Source organism: Manis javanica, chromosome 9 (assembly GCF_040802235.1).
Source record: "Manis javanica isolate MJ-LG chromosome 9, MJ_LKY, whole genome shotgun sequence".
Taxonomy (NCBI): Eukaryota; Metazoa; Chordata; class Mammalia; order Pholidota; family Manidae; genus Manis; species Manis javanica.
This window is the reverse complement of record NC_133164.1, coordinates 69,149,727-69,176,316: the sequence shown is the minus strand read 5'-3', so window position 1 is coordinate 69,176,316 and position 26,590 is coordinate 69,149,727. Positions and strand designations below refer to the sequence as shown.

General features: G+C 38.2%; 1 protein-coding gene across 9 annotated transcripts in view; it reads left to right on the top strand.

Annotated features, from left to right (window-relative positions):
• CCDC178 (coiled-coil domain containing 178) overlaps nucleotides 1–26,590 on the top strand; it is a 568,079-nt gene that overhangs the window by 81,178 nt on the left and 460,311 nt on the right. For all 9 annotated transcript variants that reach the window (XR_012121114.1, XR_012121113.1, XR_012121115.1 and 6 more), the window contains one exon: nucleotides 19,507–19,649. Coding sequence is in view for 6 of the 9 variants with exons in the window: in XM_073212734.1 (XP_073068835.1) it covers nucleotides 19,507–19,649 (143 nt within the window). In the remaining 3 variants the exon portion in view is untranslated. The remainder of the gene's footprint in view (nucleotides 1–19,506; nucleotides 19,650–26,590) is intronic.

The window sequence follows — 26,590 nt, the reverse complement described above, 5'->3', positions numbered from 1 at the left end:
AGAATGGGAGGAAAACAAGTTATATCCTAGCAGGCCAAGAAAACAGCAACCTTTGTATAGAGCCTGTCAGGGTCACTGTGATGCTTAATTTTTTGTGTCAACTTGGGTGGGCTAGGATGCCCAGATACTTGGTTAAACATTATTCTGGGTGTTTCTGTGAAGGTGTTTTTTTTTTTGTTTGTTTGTTTGTTTTCAAGGACTGATACATTTTATTGCATAAGAATAAAAGTAACTTCTTCATGGCAAAATGTAAACATACACTAAAAAGGTATCTGATAAACTAGAAGAAAATATTTGCAGCCCATGTCGCAGTTAAAGGACTAATATGCCTAATATATAAAGAATACTTAAAACTGAGGGAAAAATACAAAGCCCAGATGCTGAATGGGCAATATACATGCATATACAATTCACACACACACACACACATACACACACACATTCACGCACACTCCAAAGTTACAGAAATGCTCCTTAAATATGTAAAAGATATTCAACCTCATTATAAGAAAAATGATAATCAAAACTATACTGAAGTACCATTTCCCACATATCAGTATACTATCAAGAAAGAGACACTTAAATTGGAACAAACTTCATGGAGTGAAATTTGGCAATACTGAACAAAACTACATTTGCATTTACATTTGACTTACGAATCACAATTCAAGGAATGTGTTCTGAAAATACACCTCCAACAATCTAAAAATACATATGCCTGAACTTTTTTTTTTTTTTTGAGAGGGCATCTCTCATATTTATTGATCAAATGGTTGTTAACAACAATAAAATTCTGTATAGAGGGGTCAATGCTCAATGTACAGTCATTAATCCACTCAAGCCTAGTTCTCTTCAGTCTCCAATCTTCTGAAGCATAACGAAAAAGTTCTTACATGGTGAACGAATTCTTACATAGTGAATAAGTTCTTACATGGTGAACAGTACAAGGGCATTCATCACAGAAACTTTCGGTTTTGATCACGCATTATGAACTATAAACAATCAGGTCAAATATGAATATTCATTTGATTTTTATACTTGATTTATATGTGGATCCCACATTTCTCCCTTATTATTATTATTATTATTATTATTTTTAATAAAATGCTGAAGTGGTAGGTAGATGCAAGATAAAGGTAGAAAACATAGTTTAGTGTTGTAAGAGAGCAATTGTAGATGATCAGGTGTGTGCCTGTAGACTATGTGCTAATCCGAGCTAGACAAGGGCAATAAAACATCCACGGATGCAGAAGCTTTCTCTCAAAACAGGGGGGTGGTGGTGGTGGTGAGGTTCTAAGCTACACCACTGTTGTTCCCCAATTTCTCTCCTGATGGCCCCCCTGCGACTGTGCCTGTCTTAGGTTGTTTCTCCCTTGAGGAATCTTACCCGTCTCTGGCTAACCAGTCATCTTCCGGGACCATACAGGGAAATGTAAAGTTGGTAAGTGAGAGAGAAGCCATATTGTTTGAAGAGGTTAGCTTTTTACTTTGCAGATTTATGCCCTGTGGCTTCTATGCCCAGCACTTGTCTCGAGGTATCTTTACCACCTGGAGGAATTATGATACTCGGTAAATTTGATATGAGGCATAAATTCTATTTAAGCGTAGGGAGGGAAGAAGAAAAGCTATAGAGGTAGCATATGGAAGAAAATATGGGAGGATTGATTATTTATTTGACATACCTTCTTGTAGAGTACCTTAAGCATGTATAGGTTTTAAACTACTAACTTGTGCACACATATTAACATAATAGGAATACGGTGACATAAACAAAGCAAATCCATAATTACCAGCCATCTCCAGTGAAGCCACGAAAACCATTTAGGTACCCTAGGCATTTGTGAAAATTAGTCTATGATATGATGGATATTGTCCAACTGTACTTGAACAGTCTGAGAGAAATCAGACAAATTAAAGCAACCCATTTCTGGGATCTGTTCACATCCCATATGTTCTTTTAACCGTAGATAGTCTATAGTAGTAAGATTTTGGAGCGCTACAACTTGCACCCCTCCCAACTCCTGATTGATTTCCAACAGCACAGATCCGATCAAATTCGTTGTCTCCCTGTATGCACATGCCAGCCTAGACATCTCCCTCCTCGTTCCAATGGCAAGTCCAGGAAATGGTGGGGTGGACGCAGCCACAACTGCAGCATCGCCCGGATCCCTGTGGAGGCTTTTTGATGATCATCCCTCGGCACGAGTCCTCCAGAGAGTGCTGATGCCGGAAGCTCCTCCTCATATCGTATCTTAGTTCATTTTCTGGGTAGCCAAGCTAGGCCTTGATCTGCATAGAAACAAACAGACCCTTTGCCCACACTTTGACATGCCCTCTATACCACTGTGCAGAACTCATTGGAGGTCAGCACACAGGAAATGATTTTTTTATTTTTTATTTTTTTTTAATTTTTATTAAGAGAAAGGAATATTATCAGAAAAGAGTACCTCCATAGCTGATCATCTGACGCCTTTTAAGTGATCAACATTAAGGATATTTAAAGCATGCGTTAATCTTTGATTTACCAATTGTTTTATCCTATCAAGAAGTAATCCCACTTTTCTTTCTTTTTTTTTTTTAATCTTTAATCTACACTTACATGAAGAATACTATTTTTACTATGCTCTACCCTATCAGGTCCCCCCTAAAAATCACGTTACGGTCGCTGTCCATCAGCATAGCAAAATATAGAATCACTACTTGTCCTCTCTGTGTTGTACAGCCCTCCCTCCCCTTTCTCCCTCCCCCCACTATGCATGCTCATCTTAATACCCACATTCATCTTCCCGCCCCTTATCACCCCCTGCCCACCCATCCTCCCCAGTTCCTTTCCCTTTGGTACCTGTTAGTCCATTTTTGGGGTCTGTAATTCCGCCACTGTTTTGTTGCTTCAGTTTTTCCTTTGTTCTTATACTCCTCAGATGAGTGAAATCATTTGGTATTTCTCTTTCTCCGCTTGGCTTATTTCACTGAGCATAATACTTTCCAGCTCCATCCATGTTGCTGCAAATGGTAGGATTTTTCCTCTTCTTATGGCTGAGTAGTATTCCATTGTGTATATGTACCACACCTTCTTTATCCATTCATCTACCGATGGACATTTAGGTGGCTTCCAATTTTTCGCTATTGTAAATAGTGCTGCGATAAACATAGGGGTGCATCTGTCTTCCTCAAACTTGATTCCTGCATTCTTAGGGTAAATTCCTATTAGTGGAATTCCTGGGTCAAATGGTAGGTCTGTTTTGAGCATTTTGATGAACCTCCATACTGCTTTCCACAATGGTTGAACTGATTTACATTCCCACCAGCAGTGTAGGAGGGTTCCCCTTTTTCCACAGCCTCACCAACATTTGTTGTTGTTTGTCTTTTGGATGGCAGCTATCCTTACTGGTGTGAGGTGATACCTCATTGTAGTTTTAATTTGCATTTCTCTGATAATTAGCGATGTGGAGCATCTTTTCATGTGTCTGTTGGCCATCTGTATTTCTTTTTTAGAGAACCATCTGTTCAGATCCTCTGCCCATTTTTTAATTGCATTATTTGTTTTTTGTTTGTTGAGGCATGTGAGCTCATTATATATTCTGGACATCAAGCCTTTATCGGATCTGTCATTTTCAAATATATTCTCCTATACTGTAGGGTTCCTTTTTGTTCTATTGATGGTGTCTTTCACTGTACAGAAACTTTTCAGCTTAATGTAGTCCCACTTGCTCATTTTTGCTGTTGTTTTCCTTGCCCGGAGAGATATGTTCAAGAAGAGGTCGCTCATGTTTATGTCTAAGAGGTTTTTGCCTATGTTTTGTTCCAAGAGTTTAATGGTTTCATGACTTACATTCAGGTCTTTGATCCATATTGAGTTTACCTTTGTATATGGAGTTAGACAAAGGTCCAGTTTCATTCTCCTACATGTAGCTGTCCAGTTTTGCCAGCATCATCTGTTGAAGAGACTGTCATATTGCCATTGTATGTCCATGGCTCCTTTATCAAATATTAATTGACCATATATGTTTGGGTTAATTTCTGGAGTCTCTAAACTGTTCCACTGGTCTGTGGCTCTGTTCTTGTGCCAGTACCAAATTGTCTTGATTACTATGGCTTTGTAGTAGAGCTTGAAGTTGGGGAGTGAGATCCCCCCTACTTTATTCTTCTTTCTCAGTATTGCTTTGGCTATTCAGCGTCTTTGGTGTTTCCATGTGAATTTTTGAATTATTTGTTCCAATTCATTGAAGAATGTTGCTGGTAATTTGAGAGGGATTGCATCAAATCTGTGTATTGCTTTAGGCAGGATGGCCATTTTGACGACATTAATTCTTCCTAGCCATGAGCAGGGGATGAGTTTCCATTTGTTAGTGTCCCCTTTAATTTCTCTTAAGAGTGACTTGTAGTTTTCAGAGTATAAGTCTTTCACTTCTTTGGTTAGGTTTATCCCTAGGTATTTTATTCTTTTTGATGCAATGGTGAATGGAACTGTTTTCCTGATTTCTCTTTCTATTGGTTCACTGTTAGTGTATAGGAAAGCTACAGATTTCTGTGTGTTAATTTTGTATCCTGCAACTTTGCTGTATTCTGATATCAGTTCTAGTAGTTTTGGAGTGGAGTCTTTAGGGATTTTTTAAGTACAGTATCATATCATCTGCAAATAGTGACAGTTTAATTTCTTCTTTACCAATCTGGATTCCTTGTATTTCTTTGTTTTGTCTGATTGCCATGGCTAGGACTTCCAGCACTATGTTAAATAACAATGGGGAGAGTGTGCATCCCTGTCTTGTTCCCGATCTCAGAGGAAATGCTTTCAGCTTCTCGCTGTTCAGTATAATGCTGGCTGTGGTTTTATCATATATGGCCTTTATTATGTTGAGGTACTTGCCCTCTATTCCCATTTTGCTGAGAGTTTTTATCATGAATGGATGTTGAATTTTGTGAAATGCTTTTTCAGCATCTATGGAGATGATCATGTGTTTTTTGTCTTTCTTTTTGTTGATGTGGTGGATGATGTTGATGGATTTTCGAATGTTGTACCATCCTTGCATCCCTGGGATTAATCCCACTTGGTCATGGTGTATGATCCTTTTGATATACTGTTGAATTCTGTTTGCTAATATTTTATTGAGTATTTTTGCATCTACATTGATCAGGGATATTGGTCTGTAATTTTCTTTTTTGGTGGGGTCTTTGCCTGGTTTTGGTATTAGGGTGATGTTGGCTTCATAGAATGAGTTTGGAAGTATTCCCTCCTCTTCTATTTTTTGGAACACTTTAAGGAGAATGGGTTTTATGTCTTCTCTGTGTGTCTGATAAAATTCCGAGGTAAATCTGTCCAGCCCCGGGGTTTTGTTCTTGGGGGGTTTTTTGATTTCTGTTTCAATTTCTTTGCTCGTAATTGGTTTGTTTAACTTTTGTGTTTCTTCCTTGGTCAGTCTTGGGAGGTTGTATTTTTCTAGGAAGTTGTCCATTTCTTCTAGGTTTTCCAGCTTGTTGGCATATCGGTTTTCATAGTAGTCTTTAATAATTCTTTGTATTTCTGTGGGGTCTGTCATGATTTTTTCATTCTCATTTCTGATTATGTTGATTTGTGTTGATTCTCTTTTTCTCTTAATAAGTTTGGCTAGAGGCTTATATATTTTGTTTATTTTCTCAAAGAACCAGCTCTTGGTTTCATTGATTTTTGCTATTGTTTTATTCTTCTCAATTTTGTTTATTTCTTCTCTGATCTTTATTATGTCCCTCCTTCTGCTGACTTTAGGCCTCATTTGTTCTTCTTTTTCCAATTTCAAAAATTGTGATGTTAGACTATTCATTTGGGATTGTTCTTACTTCTTCAAGTGTGCCTGGATCGCTATATACTTTCCTCTTAAGACTGCTTTCTCTGCATCCCACAGAAGTTGGGGCTTTGTGTTGTTGTTGTCATTTGTTTCTATATATTCCTTGATCTCTATTTTAATTTTTTCATTGATCCATTGGTTATTTAGGAGCATGTTTTTAAGCCTCCATGTATTTGTGAGCCTTTTTTTTTCTTTGTAGAATTTATTTCTAGTTTTATACCTTTGTGGTCTGAAAAATTGGTTGGTAGAATTTCAATATTTTGGAATTTACTGAGGCTCTTTTTGTGAGCTAGTATGTGGTCTATTCTGGAGAATGTTCCATGTGCACTTGAGAAGAATGTATATCCTGTTGCTTTTGGATGTAGAGTTCTATAGATGTCTGTTAGGTCCATCTGTTCTAGTATATTGTTCAATGCCTGTGTGTCCTTACTTATTTTCTGCACGGTGGATCTATCCGTTGGGGTGAGTGGTGTGTTGAGGTCTCCTAAGATGAATGCATTGCAGTCTATTTCCCTCTTTTGTTCTGTTAGTATTTGTTTCACAAATGCTGGTGCTCCTGTATTGGGTGCATATATATTTAGAATGGTTATATCCTCTTGTTGGACTGAGCCCTTTATCATTATGTAGTGTCCTTCTTTATCTCTTGTTTCTTTCTTTGTTTTGAAGTCTATTTTGTATGACATTAGTACTGCAACCCCTTCTTTCTTCTCACTGTTGTTTGCCTGAAATATGTTTTTCCATCCTTTGACTTTTAGTCTGCGCTTGTCTTTGGGTTTGAGGTGAGTTTCTTGTAAGCAGCATATAGTTGGGTCTTGGTTTTTTATCCATTCTATTACTCTGTGTCTTTTGATTGGTGCATTCAGTCCATTTACATTTAGGGTGACTATTGAGAGATATGTACTTATTGCCATTGCAGGCTTTAGATTCCTGGTTACTAAAGGTTCAAGGTTAGCTTCTTTAGTATCTTACTGCCTAACTTAGCTCGCTTATTGAGCTGTTATATACACTGTCTGGAGATTCTTTTCTTCTCTCCCTTCTTATTCCTCCTCCTCCATTCTTCATATGTTGTATGTTTTGTTCTGTGCTCTTTTTAGGAGTGCTCCCATCTAGAGCAGTCCCTGTAGGATGCCCTGTAGAGGTGGTTTGTGGGAAGCAAATTCCCTTAGCTTTTGCATGTCTGGGAATTGTTTAATCCCGCCATCATATTTAAATAATAGTCGTTCTGGATACAGTATCCTTGGTTCAAGGCCCTTCTGTTTCATTGCATTAAATATATCATGCCATTCTCTTCTGGCCTGTAGGGTTTCTGTCAAGAAGTCTGATGATAGCCTGATGGGTTTTCCTTTATAGGTGACCTTTTTCTGTTTAGCTGCCTTTAAAACTCTTTCCTTGTCCTTGATCCTTGCCATTTTAATTATTATGTGTCTTGGTGTTGTCCTCCCTGTATCCTTTCTGTTGGGGGTTCTGTGTATTTCCGTGGTCTGTTTGAGTATTTCTTCCCCCAGTTTGGGGAAGTTTTCAGCAATTATTTCTTCAAAGAGACTTTCTATCCCTTTTCCTCTTTCTTCTTCTTCTGGTACCCCTATAATATGAATATTATTCCTTTTGGATTGGTCACATAGTTCTCTTAGTGTTGTTTTGTTCCTGGAGATCCTTTTATCTCTCTCTATGTCAGCTTCTATATGTTCCTGTTCTCTGGTTTGTATTCCTTCATTGGCCTCTTGCATCTTATCCATTCTGCTTATAAATCCTTCCAGAGATTGTTTCACTTCTGTGATCTCCTTCCTGACGTCTGTGATCTCCCTCCGGACTTCATCCCAGTGTTCCTGCATTTTTCTCTGCATCTCTGTCAGCATGTACATGATTTTTATTTTGAATTGTTTTTCAGGGGGACTGTTTAGGTCTGTCTTTTTCTCAGGTTTTGTCTCTGTGATCTTTGTCTGCCTGTAGTTTTGCCTTTTCATGGTGATAGAGATAGTTTGCAGAGCTGTTACTAGTGATAGCTGAAAGAGCTTTCCTTCTTGTTGGTTTGTGGCCTTCCTTTCCTGGGAGAATAGTGACCTCTAGTGGCTTATGCTTGGCAGGTGTGCACAGACAGGGCTTCTGCTACCTGCCCGGTTGCTATGGAATTTATATCTGCTGTTGCTCTGGGGGTGGCCTGGCTGGTGCTGCTCCTCCAAAATGGTGGAGCCCCGTTGGAGTGGGAGCGTCCTGGAGGCTATTTATCTCTGTAATGGGCCTCTGTGCTCCCTGTTGCCCAGGGGGTTAGAGTGCCCAGAGATCCCCAGATTCCCTGCCTCTGGGCTAAGTGTCCTGTCCTGCCCCTTTAAGACTTCCAAGAAGCACTCTCCAAACCAAAACAACAACAGCAACAATGAAAGAGGAAAAAAAAAAAAAGCAAAAATCACGTGATTTTCTTGGTCCTTAGGCGCCAGTCTCAGGCACCTGCTCACTGGTCTTGCTGCCTTGTTTACCTAGTATTGGGGTCCCTATCCCTTTAAGGCTTCCAAAAAGCACTTGCCAAAAAAAAAAGGGAAAAACACACAATATTCTTTGTCCTCAGGCACCAGTCTCAGGCACCCCCTCACCGGTCTTACTGCCCTGTTTCCCTGGTATTGGGGTCCCTGTCCCTTTAATGCTACCAAAAAGCACTTGCCAAAAAAAAAAAAAAAAAACCGCTCCGGTTTCTTTCTACCCGCTGGGAGCCAGGGGGAGGGGCGCTCGGGTCCTGCCGGGCCGGGTCTTGTATCTTACCCCCTTCACGAGGCACTGGGTTCTCGCAGGTGTGGATGTGGTCTGAATGTTGTCCTGTGTCCTCTGGTCTCTATTTTAGGAAGTTGTCTTTGTTATATTTTCATAATTCTATGTGGTTTTGGGAGGAGAGTTCCTCTGCTCTACTCATGCCACCGTCCTGGCTCCCTGTGAAGGTGTTTTAGTTGTATGAAATTAACATTGGAATTAGTGGACTTTCGGTAAAGCAGACTGTCTTTCATAATATGAGTGGGCCTCATCCGATTAGTTGAAGTCATTAATAGAACAAAAGCTGGCCTCCTCTGAACAAGAAGGAATTGTGCCAGCACATGGCCTTTGGACTTGGACTTCAGCTTGTCCCTGGATCTCCAGCCTGTTGGCCTACCCTGTGGTTTTGGACTTGCATTTCTATAATCCTATAAGCCAGTTCTTTAAAGTCAGTATCTCTCCCTCTCTCTCTTCCTCCTTCCACCCTGGTCTCTCTCTCCATTCTGTTCTGTCTCTCTTCATCCTGTTGCTTCTGTTTCTTTCAGAATAATACACCATTAATGCCATGATAGCCCTTCCACTATTTCTTCATCATTATGTCACTCACTGCATCGTGAATTCGTGGATAAAAGTTTCTGCTTACTTAATTTTAGGTCAGCTGGCTGCCACCTTGCTAAGCCATGGGTCAGAGTGAGCAAGAATCTGACCCTCTTGGCTCCTGTAATAGGATACAGGAACTGTGGTAAGCTATCCACTAAGGGTATATAACCCAAGAAAAGGTGATGAATGAACTGAGGTGCTACTATGTTATAGATGTCATGCAGCCAAATATGAAACCGTACTCTATAAGTGACAGCATATATCTTACAAATAAATGATACCTTTGTTAAAAAGAAATGCCTTTTTCCATCATACCATGAGCATAACTGACAAAACTCAAAAAAAAAAAAAAAAGCATAACTATGAACACTGAGAGACCCAAATTGCTCTTCAGGGAGAAATAGAAACACATGCGTGGAGACTGCAGGCAAGTGAGACAGAACAGTGTTTCCAAGCACAGATTTTTGAGCATGGCTCTATGTGTTTTGATACCACTATACCATTTAGATTTTTTATATTTTTAACCATTGTGCATAAAATGAGCATGATAATAACAGGCCCTGAAACATGAGTTTAATGTGCACATGAAATTAATTAATGTTTGGAAATACTTGTAAGGAACTGTCCATACATTAATAGTTCTGGATGTGAAATAATAACTGGAAAGACAGCAGATTTCCTCAAAGAAAGCATAAGTGGTAAGCTCCTTGATATTCAGTCTTGGTGATGATTTTTTTTTGATTTGACACCAAAAGCAAAGAGAGCAGAAGCAAAAACAAACAAGTTAGATTACATCAAACCAAAAGCTTCTGCACAGCAAAGGACACCATCAATAAAACTAAAAGGAACCAATTGAATGGAGAAAATGTTTGCAAATAATATATCTGATAAGGTGTTAATGTCCAGAATATATATATAGAACTTATACCATAGCAAAAAACTACCTTAATTAAAAATATGAACTGAAGATCTGACTAGACATTTTTCTAAAGACAGTATCCAAATGGCCAACACATACATGAAAAGATGGTCAACATCACTAATCATAGGGGAAATGCAAATCAAAACTGCAATGAGATACCTCCTCACACCTGCTGGAATGGCCACTATCCACAGACAAATAACAAATTTTGGCGAGAAAAAATAAAAAGGGGGATTAAAGGTGGTGATGTGTGAGGTGAGACAAAGACTTCCTCCTAAAATGAAATCCAATTCAAAAATATAATTAATACAACTAATCCTGAGAGAGCAACAGGAAAGAAGGCTGCACCAGACTGCATACACCAAGAGAAAAGAACAGACCTCACAGAACAGGGTAATGTACTAAAGCTGTGACCCAGCAGGACCTAAGCCCTTCCCCCACAGCAACTCACTGGCGGGAGGAAGAGAAACAGAGCAGAAAGGGGCTGGTGGTCTGAGACTGCTGAACACCCAGCCCTGGAGATGTTCTCTGGGAGCACAAACCTACATTGCTGGTGCTCTGGTGATTAGTAGGGTTGGAAAGCTAAGACAGGTGGAATACCTGGAGAGATTGAGATTCCAGCGCTTGTGGAAAGCAGGGATCTATATCTGACTGCTCTGGGTGGGAAGTCTGAGAGACTTCCTAAAAGTGAGAGGGCTGCTAAAGGGGCAAGGATTGCACAGAGCTTACTGCTCAGGAGAAAGGACAGGTAGACAAAATTGTCTAGTTGTACACTGCTCAGCAGGTTATTAACTTTCAGGATCTTCAGGCGCTCCATCCCCCTGGCTGGCTATGTAGCTCCAAGGACCCCCAGTGTGAAATGCAGCCTGCTGCAACTTCCTCCTGGCCAGCCCTCCCCTGGCTCGCAAAGTGGCAAACCCTGCCCTGGCATCAGGCCAGCCAGAGGGAAGCCCTGCCTACAGTAGCTACAAATGCAAAGCATTGAGACCTATACCTGTGTGCTCGGCACACTGGCTCTGACACTGGAGACAGGCACTGCAGCAGGGAAGCAGGAAACAGCTCTTTCTTCCCCCTAGGCAGCAGCACTGCTCCCGTGTGACCCCTGACATTGCTTCAGGGTCTAAGCAACTCCAGAGAGTAGAGCTTCCAGGCACTAGAGGGAGCCACATACAAATATGAAACGTCTAAGGAACCTGGTCCAAAATGAAATCTCAAAAACACCAGAAAAAGTGTTGAGTGATGCTGAACTAATAAATCTTCCTGAAAGAGATTTCAAAATCAAAGTCATAAACATGCTCTGGAGGTACAGAAAATTTTCAAGAACTCAGAAATGAATTTAGGATGGAGATACAATTATTGAGGAACACAGTGGAGGGTTTTAAAAGCAGATTATATGGTGGAAGAGATGATAAATGAAATAAAAATAACAGAAGAGGAATACAAAGTAGCTGAGGCACAGAGAGAAAAAAGGATCTCTAGGAATGAAAGATTATTAAGAGAACTGTGTGGCCAATCCAAACAGAATAATGTTTGTATTATAGGTGTTCTAGAAGAAGAAGAAATAGAAAAAGGGATAGGAAGTGCCTTGAGCAAGTAATTGCTGAAAACTATCCCAATCTGGGGAAGAAAATAGTCTCTAGGCCATGGAGGTGCACAGATCTCCCAACACATGGGATCCAAGGAAGACAACACCAAGACATATAAGTAAAATGGCAAAGATCAAAGATAAGGACAGATTATTCAAAGCAGCCAGAGAGAGAAAAAAAGATCACATACAAAGGAAAGTCCATCAGGCTAACATCAGATCTCAACAGAAACCTTACAGGCCACAATGGAGTGGCATGATATATTCAATGGAATAAAGCAGAAGGTCCTTGAACCAAGAATACTCTATCCGGCAACATTATCATTTAAATTTGAAGGAGTGATTAAGTAATTTCCATATAAGCAAAAGCTGAGGGTATTTACCTCCCACAAACCATCTCTACAGTGTATTTTGAGGGGACTGCTATAATGGAAGTGTTGCTAAGGTTAAATAGTTTTCATCAGAGGTGTAAAACCACAGTAGGAAAGTAGAACAGTTAATTACTAAGCAAATGCAAAATTAAATCAACTGCCTGCAAAGTCAGTAAAGGGATAGACAAAAAGTACAGAATATGATACCTAATATACAAAAAATGGAGGAGGAAGAAAAAGAAGGAGGAAAAAAAAAACCTTTAGATTGTGTTTTTAATAGTATACTAAGTGAGTTAAATTAGAGTCTTAGATAGTAAAGTTACCCTTGAACCTTTCATAACCATGAATCTAAAGCCAGCAATGGCAATAAGTATATACCTATCGATAATAACCCTAAATGTAAATGGTCTGAATGCACCAATCAAAAGACATAGAGTCACTGAATGGATAAAAATACAAGACCCAACTATGTGCTGCCTACAAGAGACTCACTTCAAACCCAAAGACATATACAGACTGAAAGTGAGGGGATGGGAAAAGATATTTCATGCAACTAATAGGGAGAAAAAAGCAGGAGTTGCAGTACTTGTATCAGATGAAGTAGACTTTAAACAAAGAAACTCACAAGAGACAAACAAGGACATTACATAATGATAAATGGGTCCATCCAACAAGAGGATATAACCATTATAAATATCTATGCTCCCAACACAGGAGCACCTACATACGTGAAACAAATACTAAGAGAATTAAAAGGGGAAATATAATGTAGTGCATCCACTCTAGGAGACTTCAACAGTCCACTCACTCCAAAGGATAGATCAATGAGACAGAAAATAAGTAAGGAGACAGAGGCATTGAACAACACATCAGAAGAGGTGGACCTAACTGACATCTACAGAACTCTACAGTGAAGATCAGCAGGATACACATTCTTTTCAAGTGCACATAGAACATTTTCAATAATATATCACAAAAAGAGCCTCAGTGAATTAAAAAAGATTGAAATTATACCAGCCAACTTCTCAGGTCACAAAGGGATGACACTAGAAATAAATTACACAAAGAAAATGAAAAAGCCCCCAAACACATGGAGGCTTAGCAACATGTTCCAATATAACCGATGAATCAATGACCAAATAAAAACAGAGATCAAGCAATATATGGAGACAAATGATGACAATAATTCAACACTGAAAAAAATCTGTGGGATGCAGTGAAGGCTGTGCTAAGAGGAAAGTATATTGCAGTACAGGCTTACCTCAGGAAAGGAGAACAATCCCATATGAATAGTCTAAACTCATAATTAACAAAATTAGAAAAAGAAGAACAATTGAGGCTCAAAATCAGTAGAAGGCTCAAGATCAGAGTAGAAATGAATAAAATCAAGAAGAATAAAAGAATCAAAAGAATCAATGAAAGGAGGAGCTGGTTCTTTGAGAAAATAAACAAAATAGATAAACCCCTAGCCAGAATTACCAGGAAAATAAGAGAGTCTGCATGCATAAACAGAATCAAACATGAGAAAGGAAAAATCATTATTGACACCACAGAAATACAAAGAATTATTTGAGAATACTATGAAAATTTATTTGCTAAGAAACTGGATAACCTAGAAGAAATGGACAACTTTCTAGAAAAGTACAATGTTCCAACACTGACACAGAAAGAAACAGAAAATCTGAATTACTAACAATGAAGTTGAATTGGTAATCAAAAAACTACCTAAGAACAAAACTCCTGGACCAGATGGTTTCACTGCTGAATTTTATCAAACATTTAGTGATAAACGTTCTCCTTAATGTTTTCCAAAAAGCAGAATAGGAGGAAGTACTTCCAAAGTTATTCTATGAGACCAGCATCACCCTAACACCAAAACCACGGAAAGACAACACACACACACAAATTACAGACCAATATCCCTGATGAGCATAGATGCAAAATACTCAACAAAATATTAGCAAATCAAATTCAAAAATAGATCAAAAAGATAATCCATCATGATCAAGTAGGATTTATTCCATGGGTGCAAGGATTGTACAATATTAGAAACTCCATCGACATCATCCACCACATCAACAAAAAGAAGGAGAAAAACCACATGGTCATCTCCATAGATGCTGAAAAACCATTCAACAAAATTCAACATCCATTCATGATAAGAACTATCAACAAAATGGGTATAGAGGGCAAGTACCTTAACATAATAAAGGTCATATATGACAAACCCACAGCGAACATCATACTTAACAACGAGAAGCTGAAACCCTTTTCTTTAAGATAGGGAACTAGACAAGGATGCCCACTCTCTCCACTTTTATTCAATATAGTTTTGGAGGTCCTTGCCATGACAATCAGACAACACAAAGACAGAAAAGGCATTCAGATTGGTAAAGAAGAAGTTCAACTGTCACTGTTTGCAGATGAAATGGCATTGTACATAGAAAACCCTAAAGAATCCACTCCAAAACTACTAGATCTAATATCTGAATTCAGCAAAGTTTCAGGATACAAAATTCATACATAGAAATCTGTGGCATTCCTATACACTAATGATGAACTAGCAGAAAGAGAAATCAGGTGAACAATTCCATTCACAATTGCCTTAAAAAGAATAAAATACCTAGAAATAAATCTAACCAAGGAAGTGAAAGACCTATACTCTGAAAACTACTAGACTCTCATGAGAGAAATTAAAGAAGATACCAATAAATGGAAACACATCCCATGCTCATGGACAGGAAGAATTAATACTGTCAAAATGGCCATCCTGCCTAAAGCAATCTACGGATGCAATCCCTGTCAAAATACAAACAGCATTCTTCAACAAAATAGAGAAAATAGTTCTAAAATCCATATGGAACCACAAAAGACCCTGAATAGCCAAAGCAATCCTGAGAAGGAAGAATAAAGTAGGGGGGGATTATGCTCCCTGACTTCAAGTTCTACTACAAAGCCACAGTAATCAAGACAATTTGGTACTGGCACAAGAACAGACTCATAGACCAATGGAACAGAACAGAGAGCCCAGATATAAACCTAAGCATATACCATCAGTTAATATAAGATAAAGGAGCCATGGATATACAGTGGGGAAATGACAGCCTCTTTAACAGCTGGTGTTAGCAAAACTGGACAGCTACATGTAAGAGAATGAAAGTGGATTATTGTCTAACCCCTTTCACAAAAGTAAACTTCAAATGGATCAAAGGCCTGTATATAAGTCATGAAACCATAAAACTCTTAGAAGACAACATAGGCAAAAGTCTCCTGAATATAAACATAAGCAACTTTTTCCTGAATTCATCTCCTTGAGCAAGGGAAACAAAAGTAAAATGAACTCATGGGACTACATCAAACTAAAAAGCTTCTGTACAGCAAAGGACACCATCAACAGAACAAAGAGGCATCCTACAGTATGGGAGAATATATTGTAAATGACAAAGCTGAGAAGTGGTTAACATCCAAAATATATAAACAACTTACACACCTCAACAACCAAAAAGCAAATAACCCTATTAAAAAATGGGCTGGGGATATGAACGGACACTTCTCCAAAGAAGAAATTCAGATGGGCAACAGGCACATGAAAAGATGCTCCATGTCACTAATTATCAGGGAAATCCAAATAAAAACCACAATGAGATATCACCTCACACCAGTAAGGATGGCCAGCATTGAAAAGACTAAGAACAACAAATGGTGGCAAGGATGTAGAGAAAGGGGAACCCTCCTCCACTGCTGGTGGAATGTAAGCTAGTCCAACCATTGTGGAAAGCAATATGGAGGTTCCTCAAAAAACTAAAAATAGAAATTCCATTTGACCCAGGAATTCCACTCCTAGGAATTTACCCAAAGAATATAATTTCTCAGATTCATAAAGACATATGCACCCCTTATCACAGCACTATTTACAATAGCCAATAAATGGAAGCAACCTAAGTGTCCATCAGTGGATGAATGGATAAAGAAATGTGGTACATGTACCCAATGGAATACTATTCAGCCATAAGAAAGAAACAAATCCTACCATTTGCAACAATATGGATGGAGCTGGAGGATATTATGCTCAGTTAAATAAGCCAGGTGGAGAAAGAGATGAACCATATGATTTCCCTTATTTGTGGGGCATAACAACCAGGTAAAACTAAAGGAAAAAAACAGCAACAGACTCACAGACTCCAAGAAGGGACCAATGGTTATCAAAGGGGAGGGGTGGGGGACGGTGGCTGGGGAGGGAATGAGAGTGAGATTGAGGGGTATTATGATTGGCAAACATGGTGTGGGTGATCATGAGGAAGACTGTGTAGCACAGAGAGGGCAAATAGTGACTCTGTGGCTTCTTACTACACTGATGGGCAGTGACTGCAATGGGATGCGGGGGATACATGATAATATGGATGAATGTAGTAACTACATTGTTTTTTCATGTGTAACCTTTGTAAGAGTATATATCAATAATACCTTAAGGAAAAAAAAAGAAAAAGTAATAACAAATGTTGAGGATCTGCAGAAAGGTTGCTCCTTGGACCTTTAGTGGGAATGGAACTTGGTGCAGCTGCTATGGAAAACAAGATGGAGGTTCCTCAACAATTAAAAATAAAAATAGGAATATCCAGTAATTCCTATTTTGGGTATTTAACTAAAGAATATGAAAATGCTAATTTGAAGAATATATACAGCCCACGTTTATTGCAGCGTTATTTACAGTAGACAAGTTACAGAAACAAGCTAAGTGTCTGTGGACAGACGAATGGATAAGGAAAATGTGATACATACATACATGCACAATGGACTATTAAGCCATTAAAATGAATGAAATTTTGCCATTCACAGCAACATGGATGGACCTTGAGGATTGTGCTAAATGATTTAAGTCAGAGAAAAAAAAATAGCTTACGATGTCACTTGCATGTTGTATTAAACAAAACATCACACACAAAAAAAACCATAGCAGCTCACAGATGGAGAGAAGAGGTTGGTGGTTTTCAGAGTGGAGGGTAAAGGGTGGGCACAATGGGTGAAAGACAAAATGTAAAGCTTCCTATAAGCATTTAACTAAGTCATGGGAATTTAATGGATAGCATGATGACTATTGTTAATATTACTGTATTTGGAAGTTGCTAAGAGTAAATGTTTTTTAATTTAAAAACACTGATTAAGTAATATGTGAGATAATGATGCTAAGCCTTTATATGCCTTAGAGTATAAGATTCAGGAGGTCAGCATATTTTAAGAGTAAATCTTAAAATCTTAAATCTCATCACAAGAGAAAGCAAATTCTGTAACTGTGGATGGTGATGGATGTTGACTAGACTTGTGACCATTTTCAAGTAGATACAAATATTGAATCATGTTGTACACCTAAAACCAAAGTATTGTGTGTCAATTATGCTTCAATATGAAAAATAAAAATTTCATGCATCAAAAGACACCATCCAAAAAGTAAAAAGACAACCTGTAGGAAGAGAAAATACTGCAATTACATTTTGAAAAGGTGTAGTACCTAAAATATATAAAGAACTCTCATAATTCGATAGCCAAAAGGCAACCCAATAAAAAATGGATGAAGGGCTTGAATAGACATGTTGCCAGAGACAACAAGTGGGCAGCAGTGAGTGAAAAGAGAAGAGCTCAGCATCGTCAGTCCTCAGGGAGAGGCAGAACAGGGCCACAGTGAGGTGCTGTCACATGCAGAAGAGGGGCGCAAATAAAAGGGGACATAAGTTCTGGTGAGCATGTAGGAAAATTGTAACTGTAGTACTTTGTTAATGGGAACGTCAAGTGGTGCAGCTGCTATGGAAACAGCAGCATTTCCTCAAAAAGTTTAGTATTACCAAATACTCTAGCATTTCTACTCCAAGGTATGTACACAGAATTGAAAACTGGTTTAAGAACATGAACAAAAATTTGTACATAAATGTTCATAGCATTTTTCATAATAGCCAAAGATGGAAACAATCCAGTGTCCATCAACTGATGAATGACTAAAGTGTGATACAGCTTTATCATGGAACATTATACAGCCATAAAAAGAACTACTTGAGGTATGTCACAGCATGGATTAACTTTGAAGCATCATGGTTGATAAGGAAGCCAGATACAAAAGATCACATATTGTATGGTTTCATTAATTTGAAATGTCCAGAATAGGTAAGTCCATAAAGACAGAAAGCAGATTAGTGACTGCAGGGGGCTGGGGAAAGTATAATACGTTTCACTTGAACTGTTTTTTGTTTGTAATAGCTTTGCTTTGTTTTGTCTCACCCTGTGAAGCAAAGTTGGGTGTTTTGACTCTTGCTGTGTTGACTCTCTAGAGGTCCTGGCTAGAGGCCCTCTGAAGTAACCCAGTATTTAAATAATGCAAGACCTCTAGCTAGTGTGATGGAGCCTTAGTACGTAGCTATTTGCAAATCGAGCTCAAAGGCTCAATGCTGTCTTCAGTTGAGCCTCATAACACCACAGAGCCACAAAAACATTACCTATATCAACCTGTGTGAGTACCCAATGTAGGGAGGACATGCCATTTTCACATTGATTCAGCCCAAGAGTTTGCCTCGAAGATGATTCCCATCATGATGTCACCCCGGCTCCCAGCGCTGAGACCCCAGTGCCAGCCGTGCTTACGGCTGCCTTTTCTAAAGATGCTGACACATTGGGCGTGGTCTATATTTATTGCTCTTTTTCTTCTGATACCAGGAGCTCTGTTTCCTGAGCCCTCGTTTGCTTAGCCCATTATCCTGATACACTTGTTGCCCTCTGCCAATATGTCTGTCCCTACACTCCTGTGTTTGAAGGAGAATCTCTGTGCTATTCTAAAATTTAATGCTGATTTTTCCAGGAAGCAGCTGCCACATCTTGGTCTGCCACTCGACTTCACTGGCAGCGCCTTCTCCCCTGCCCCCCAGCTCTCTATCAGGACATCAGACCTGTAGCTACAACCTTGCCCACCATACCCACCCCTTCTCCTTAGTCTGACAGAGAAGGGAGAGATGGAGAGAGAAGGGAGAATGTTAGGGTGTTTGATATCAATCAACAGAAGTAAGAAAACTGGAATATTGGAACCTCACATTAAGATAATGGTTATTCGTAAGTGAGAGGATAGTAGGTGGTTTTATTTTCTCTTTTCATCTCTGTTTTTTCATGGAATGGCAATAAAGTACTATTTGAACAATAAGAACAATAAAATACGGTTTTTTTTCTGGTTGAGAGATACTTTTGGTCATGTTCACTGAGATATTGAAGTCAGTAACATTCACATCTCCCCAGTGTTGACGCCTTTCAGGGGAGCCCGATGCTCTCCTGCGTTAAACAACAGGCTTAGTGTGGAAAGACAGTCAGGGTGCAGGGTGTTTTATTTAAATCAAAACTACTCCATGTTGACGTCTGTCCCATGACCTTTCTCTTGTCTGATCCTTTTAATTAGTCATTAAGTGTACATATTAGCAAAAATGCTTTCATTTCCAGATAATGAAACTACATGAACAAATTCTTAAAGAACTTGAAGAAACTATAGAAAACTGTGAAAATGCCAAATCAAATGCTCAACGAACTAGAGAAGACTTTGAAAAAGATATTTATAATGATGAAACAAGCATAGATGCCTACAAGTGAGAATTTTTCACAAATGCTGCTTATAGTATTTAAAAGTAAAATATTAAGAATATAATTTATATTCTTATATAAAAACCAGATAAAGAGAAAGTGAATTGCCAGATAAAAAGAAAGCTAATTACACATATTATCACAAAGTTTATATCTAAATTAAAATGTCTATACACTTGTAAATCTACGTGTGTATAAATTTCTAAAGCACTATTGCTCTGTGTTGTTCCAAAGCTCCTCATATGTCACCAGACTGCCTCTCAGTATGACATAACAATATGTGACCTGCTGAGTGAGCAAAAGTGACTGTTTTTAAAGTAAATTCTATATGGTTCTGTGTGATACAATAAAATTTTAGTCAAATGGATGAATGGTTTGGTATGGAAAAACATACTCATCATGGAGCTAGAATTAAGTAAATATAAGTAGAATGAAGAACACAAAACTTATACAAAATTCTATGATCTAGATAACATCCAGGGAACATACATTATGTAATTTTAATCCATTGGAAATTGTTGCATCGTAATGTTTGGCTAAGTGACATGGTTTTTGTTTTTTGTGTTTTTTTGTAAATATTCCTGTGTACTTGTAAATATTCCTTCTGTACTTTATTGAATACATTGTTCTTTGCTGTTTCATTAAGTCAAGTTTGCTAATTATGGAGGCTAATCTTGGTATATCCTTGTTATTTCAAGTATGTTCAAAATGCAGACTGTAAGGCTCAAGTGGCACCTGTTGAATGAGATGCATTTTAAAAGATCCCCAAGAAGCGCTGTTCCATATCATTACTAATTTTTACTGCTTTTCTTCCAAGTATCGAGAAATGTGGAAAAATTACCTGTAGTGAGGATATATCTGTCTACATCTTTTTATTTTTCATGCTATCAGGATTTGTGTCCTGTATTATGAGGGTCTCTCGGGTTCATAGAAGTTACATCTTCCTGGGAAAAGATTAATCTCTTTCATTATTGTGAATTGACTTTCTTTGACTCTTGGAATACTTTGTACTGTAAACTCAACTAAGATATTAATTTAACTTCATTACCTTTCTTTTGATATTTGGGAAATATTTTCAGTTTTTAAGTTTCAGTATTTCTTAGTCTTTATGTTTTGGAAATGTCTCCTGTCAGCATCACGTAGTTAGTTTTCTTAAAAAATCAGTTTGAAAGTATTTTTAGTAGTGGACCATCAAGTGCATTTGCAAATTACTAATACCTTTGGGTTTCAACTACCATGGATTCTGTTTGCCTCATGTTTTACTTCTTTTTTTTATTGTCTTCTTTCACATTAGTTATTGTTCTCTTTCTAGTTTGGTAATTATAATTCTGTTCCTGTTCTTTTAGTAGGAGATCCTATTAATTGCTACATGCAAACTTAACATCGTCTGACTCTGAAGGCACTGTTTATCTGTCAGACTTAGGGACTTACAGAAATTTTTACTGTAGTTACCACATTGCTCCTGAAATAAATATTTGTCATGGAATATTTCATATCTTTATAACCCATGGGAATATTGTTATTACTATTTTAAACAATTAAGATAGTTTTTTAGATTTTTCCTCATAATAACTTTCTTCTTTGTTCTTATTTTCCTTCAGACATAGACTTCCATGTGGGAGCACCAGTTGGATTAGATCCTTGAGAATACTCTTTAGTGGGTTTCTGCTGGTGTGAAATTTTCTGAGCTTTTGAAAGATATTTTCTGTTTTCATAGATCTCTTGATTATTAATATTCTTGATTCTTAATTCTTTAATAGATTTAATATATCATTCCATAATCTACTCATTTTCACTTTTGCTGTTAAAAATCATATTGGCCATTTGACTAAGTGTTACACAGTGCATCCATATTTTTCCTTTGAATCTTTTTAAGATCGTATCTTGGGTTAGAAATTTTATTTATTTTGTTTTATGAAGATACACTAGGTGTGGGTCAGTTTTTATTTATTCTGATGTGATTGTTAGTCTTCTGGTCTTTTTGAATCTATTAATAACAGTTCTCATCACCACTGGGTGTTCTTAGTCATGATCTCTTTAAACACCACCTTGGTTCCATTTTCTCTGTTTCTTCTAGAACTCAAGCATGTATTAGTTTTTCTTATTGTATCATCCATGCCTTTTGATCATTTTTTCCTATTTTCCACATTTTCAAGCCTTCTGAAGTATTTCTTCTGGCTTATTATCCCTTAAGTAATATTCTTTTATTCTGGTCTAATGTGAATGCCATCAGAATGCACCTTGCAGACTGCCAACCATGACAGAGAGAATTGACTGAAGGGCTCTGCGATCAGCAGCTTCTGACGTGGCTTCCCACGGTCATGGCCCCACGAGCATCTGTCTTGTTCTTTCCCTTGTGCACGCGCCTCCCCTTGCATGTGGGCTAGACCCAGGGAGTTGCTTCTAATGAGGAGACCAAAACTATGGAATGTCACTTTTATGATTAAGTTTAAACACCCTAACTTTGTCTTGCTAGCACTGTCTTTATTGCTCTCTTCCTATTTGCTCTGATGAGTAGAGCTGCCTTGTCTTAAGGTGCTTCCTGGAGAAGCCCATACAGCAGGGAAGCAGAGTGGGCCTCAGTCAGCAACCCTTGAGGATCAGCCTGCTAGCTTCCAGGGCTGTGACAGCAGCAACAGTTCACTCTGGTTGCTTAAGCTGTCATTTTTGGATAGAAATATTCAAAAATCTTACCGTAGCAAGTTAATTTTTTTAAATTTTGGTATCATTAATCTACAATTACAGAAAGAACATTATGTTTACTAGGTTCCCCCCTTCATCAAGTCCCCCTCACATACGCCTTCACAGTCACTGTCCATCTGGATAGTAAGATGCTGTAAAACCACTACTGGTCTTTTCTGTGTTGCACAGCCCTCCCTGTGCCTCCCATGCATTCTACATGCTAACTGTAATGCCCTCTTTCTTTTTCCCCATCCTTATCCCTCCCTTCCCACCCATCCTCCCTAGTCCCTTTCCTTTTGGTAACTATTAGTCTATTCTTGGGTTCTGTGATTCTGCCGCTGTTTTGTTCTTTCAGTTTTTCTTTGTTCTTATCCTCCACATATGAGTGAAATCATTTGGTACTTGTCTTTCTCTGCCTGGCTTATTTCACTGAGCATAATACCCTCTAGCTCCATCCATGTTGTTGCAAATGGTAGGATCTGTTTTTTTCTTATGGCTGCATAATATTCCATTGTGTATATGTACCACCTCTTCTTTATCCATTCATCTACTGATGGACATATAGGTTGCTTCTATATCTTGGCTATTGTAAATAGTGCAGCGATAAACATAGGGGTGCATCTGCCTTTTTCAAACTGGAGTGCTGCATTCTTAAGGTAAATTCCTAGAAGTGGAATTCCTGGGTCAAATGGTATTTCTATTTTGAGCATTCTGAGGAACCTCCATACTGCTTTCCACAATGGTTGAACTAATTTACATTGCCACCAGCAGTGTAGGAGGGTTCCCCTTTCTCCGCAACCTTGCCATAATTTGTTGTTGTCTGTCTTTTCGATGATGGCAATCCTTACAGGTGTGAAGTGGTATCTCATTGTGGTTTTAATTTGCATTTCTCTGATGATTAGTGATGTGGATCATCTTTTCATGTGCCTGTTGGCCATCTGGATTTCTTCTTTAGAGAACTGTCTATTCAGCTCCTCTGCCCATTTTTTAATTGGATTATTTGCTTTTTGTTTGTTGAGGTGTGTGAGCTGTTCATATATTTTGGATGTCAATCCTTTATCGGATCTGTCATTTATGAATATATTCTCCCATACTGTAGGATACCTTTTTGTTCTATTGATGGTGTCTTTTGCTGTACAGAAGCTTTTTAGCTTGATATAGTCCCACTTGTTCATTTTTGCCTTTGTTTCCCTTGCCTGGGGAGATATGTTTATGAAGAAGTCACTCATGTTTATGTCCATGAGATTTTTGCCTATGTTTTTTCTAAGAGTTTTATGGTTTCATGACTTACATTCAGGTCTTTGATACACTTGGAGTTTACTTTTGTGTATGGGGTAAGACAGTGATCCAGTTTCATTCTCTTACATGTAGCTGTCCAGTTTTGCCAGCACCATCTGTTGAAGAGACTGTCACTTCCCCATTGTATGTCCATGGCTCTCCTTTATCATGTATTAATTGGCCATATACGTTTGGGTTAATATCCGGAGTCTCTATTCTGTTCCACTGGTCTGTGGCTCTGTTCGTGTGGCAGTACCAAATTGTCTTGATTACTATGGCTTTGTAGTAGAGCTTGAAGTTGGGGAGTGAAATCCCCCACCCCCACCACTTTATTCTTCTTTCTCAGGATTGCTTTGGCTATTCAGGGTTCTTGGAGTTTCCACATGAGTTTTTCAACTATTTGTTCCAGTTTGTTGAAAAATGTTGGCAATTTGATAGGAATTGCATCAAATCTGTATATTGCTTTGGGCAGGATGGCCATTTTGATGATATTAATTCTCCCCAGCCAGGAGCATGGGATGAGTTTCCATTTGTTAGTGACCTCTTTAATTTCTCTTAAGAGGGTCTTGTAGTTTTCTGGGTATAGGTCTTTCACTTCCTTGGTTAGGTTTATTCCAAAGGTATTTTATTCTTTTTGATGCTATTGTGAATGGAATTCTTTCCCTGATTTCTCTTTCTATTAGTTCATTGTTAGTGTATAGGAAAGCTACAGATTACTGTGTGTTAATTTTGTATCCTGCAACTTTGCTGAATTCCGATATTAATTCTAGTAGTTTTGGAGTGGAGTCTTTAGGGTTTTTTATGTACAATATCATGTCACCTGCAAATAGTGAGAGTTTGACTTCTTCTTTACCAATCTGGATTCCTTGCATTTCTTTGTTTTGTCTGATTGCCATGGCTAGGACCTACAGTACTACGTTGAATAACAGTGGGGAGAGTGGGCATCCCTGTCTTGTTCCCGATCTCAGAGGAAAAGCTTTCAGCCTCTCGCTGTTCAGTATGATGTTAGCTGTGGGTTTATCATATATGGCCTTTATTATGTTGAGGTACTTGCCCTCTATGCCCATTTTGTTGAGAGTTTTTATCATGAATGGATGTTGAATTTTGTTGAATGCTTTTTCAGCATCTATGGAGATGATCATGTGGTTTTTGTCCTTCTTTTTGTTGATGTGGTGGATGATGTTGATGGATTTTCGAATGTTGTACCATCCTTCCTTCCTGGGATGAATCCCACTTGGTCATGTTGTATGATCCTCTTGATGTATTTTTGAATTCAGTTTGCTAATATTTTGTTGAGTATTTTTGCATCTACGTTCTTCAGGTTTATTGGTCTGAAGTTTTCTTTTTTGGTGGGGTCTTTGCCTGGTTTTGGTATTAGGGTGATATTGGCTTCATAGAATGAGTTTTGGAGTATTTCCTCCTCTTCTATTTTTTAGAAAACTTTAAGGAGATTGGGTATTATGTCTTCTCTGTATGTCTGATAAAATTCCGAGGTAAATCCATCTGGCCTGGGGGTTTTGTTCTTGGGTAGTTTTTTGATTAGCACTTCAATTTCGTTGCTGGTAATTGGTCTGTTTAGATTTTCTGTTTCTTTTTGGGTCAGTCTTGGAAGGTTCTATTTTTCTAGGAAGTTGTCCATTTCTCGTAGGTTTTCCAGCTTGTTACAATACAGGTTTTCATAGTATTCTCTAATAATTCTTTGTGTTTCTGTGGGGTCCATCGTGATTTTTCCTTTCTCGTTTCTGAGTCTGCTGATGTGTGTTGATTCTCTTTTTCTCTCAATAAGTCTGGCTAGAGGCTTATCTATTTTGTTTATTTTCTCGAAGAACCAGCTCTTGGTTTCATTGATTTTTGCTATTGTTTTATTCTTCTCAATTTTATTTATTTCTTCCCACATCTTTATTATGTCCCTCCATCTGCCGACCTTAAGCCTCATTTGTTCTTCTTTTTCCAATTTTGATAATTGTGCCATTAGACTATTCATTTGGGATTGTTCTTCCTTCTTTAAATATGCCTGGATTGCTATATACTTTCCTCTTAAGACTGCTTTTGCTGCATCCCACAGAAGTTGGGGCTTTGTGTTGTTGTTGTCATTTGTTTCCATATATTGCTGGATCTCCATTTTAATTTGGTCATTGATCCATTGATTATTTAGGAGCATGTTGTTAAGCCTCCATGTGTTTGTGAGCCTTCTTGCTTTTTTTGTACAATTTATTTCTAGTTTTATACCTTTGTGGTCTGAAAAGTTGGTTGGTAGGATGTCAATCTTTTGGAATTTACTGAGGCTCTTTTTGTGCCCTAGTTTTTGTGGTCCATTCTGGAGAATCTTCCATGTGCACTTGAGAAGAATGTGTATCCTGTTGCTTTTGGATGTAGAGTTCTATAGATGTCTATTAGGTATATCTGTTCTAGTGTGTTGTTCAGTGCTTCTGTGTCCTTACTTATTTTCTGTCTGGTGGATCTGTCCTTTGGAGTGAGTGGTGTGTTGAAGTCTCTCAAAATGAATGCATTGCATTCTATTTCTTCCTTTAGTTCTGTTAGTATTTGTTTCACATATGCTGGTGCTCCTGTGTTGGGTGCATATATATTTAGTATGGTTATATCCTCTTGTTGGACTGAGCCCTCTATCATTATGTAGTGACCTTCTTTATCTCTTGTTACTTTCTTTGTTTTGAAGTCTATTTTGTCTCATACTAGTACTGCAACACCTGCTTTTTTCTCTCTGTTGTTTGCATGAAATATCTTTCTCCATCCCTTGACTTTTAATCTGTGCATGTCTTTGTGTTTGAGTTGAGTCTCTTGTAAGCAGCATATGGATTGGTCTTGCTTTTTTATCCATTCTATTACTCTGTGTCTTTTGATTGGTACATTCAGTCCATTTACATTTAGGGTGATTATTGAAAGATATGTACTTATTGCCATTGTAGGCTTTTGATTCGTGGTTACCAAAGGGTCAAGGTTAGCTTGTTTACTACTTTACTGTCTG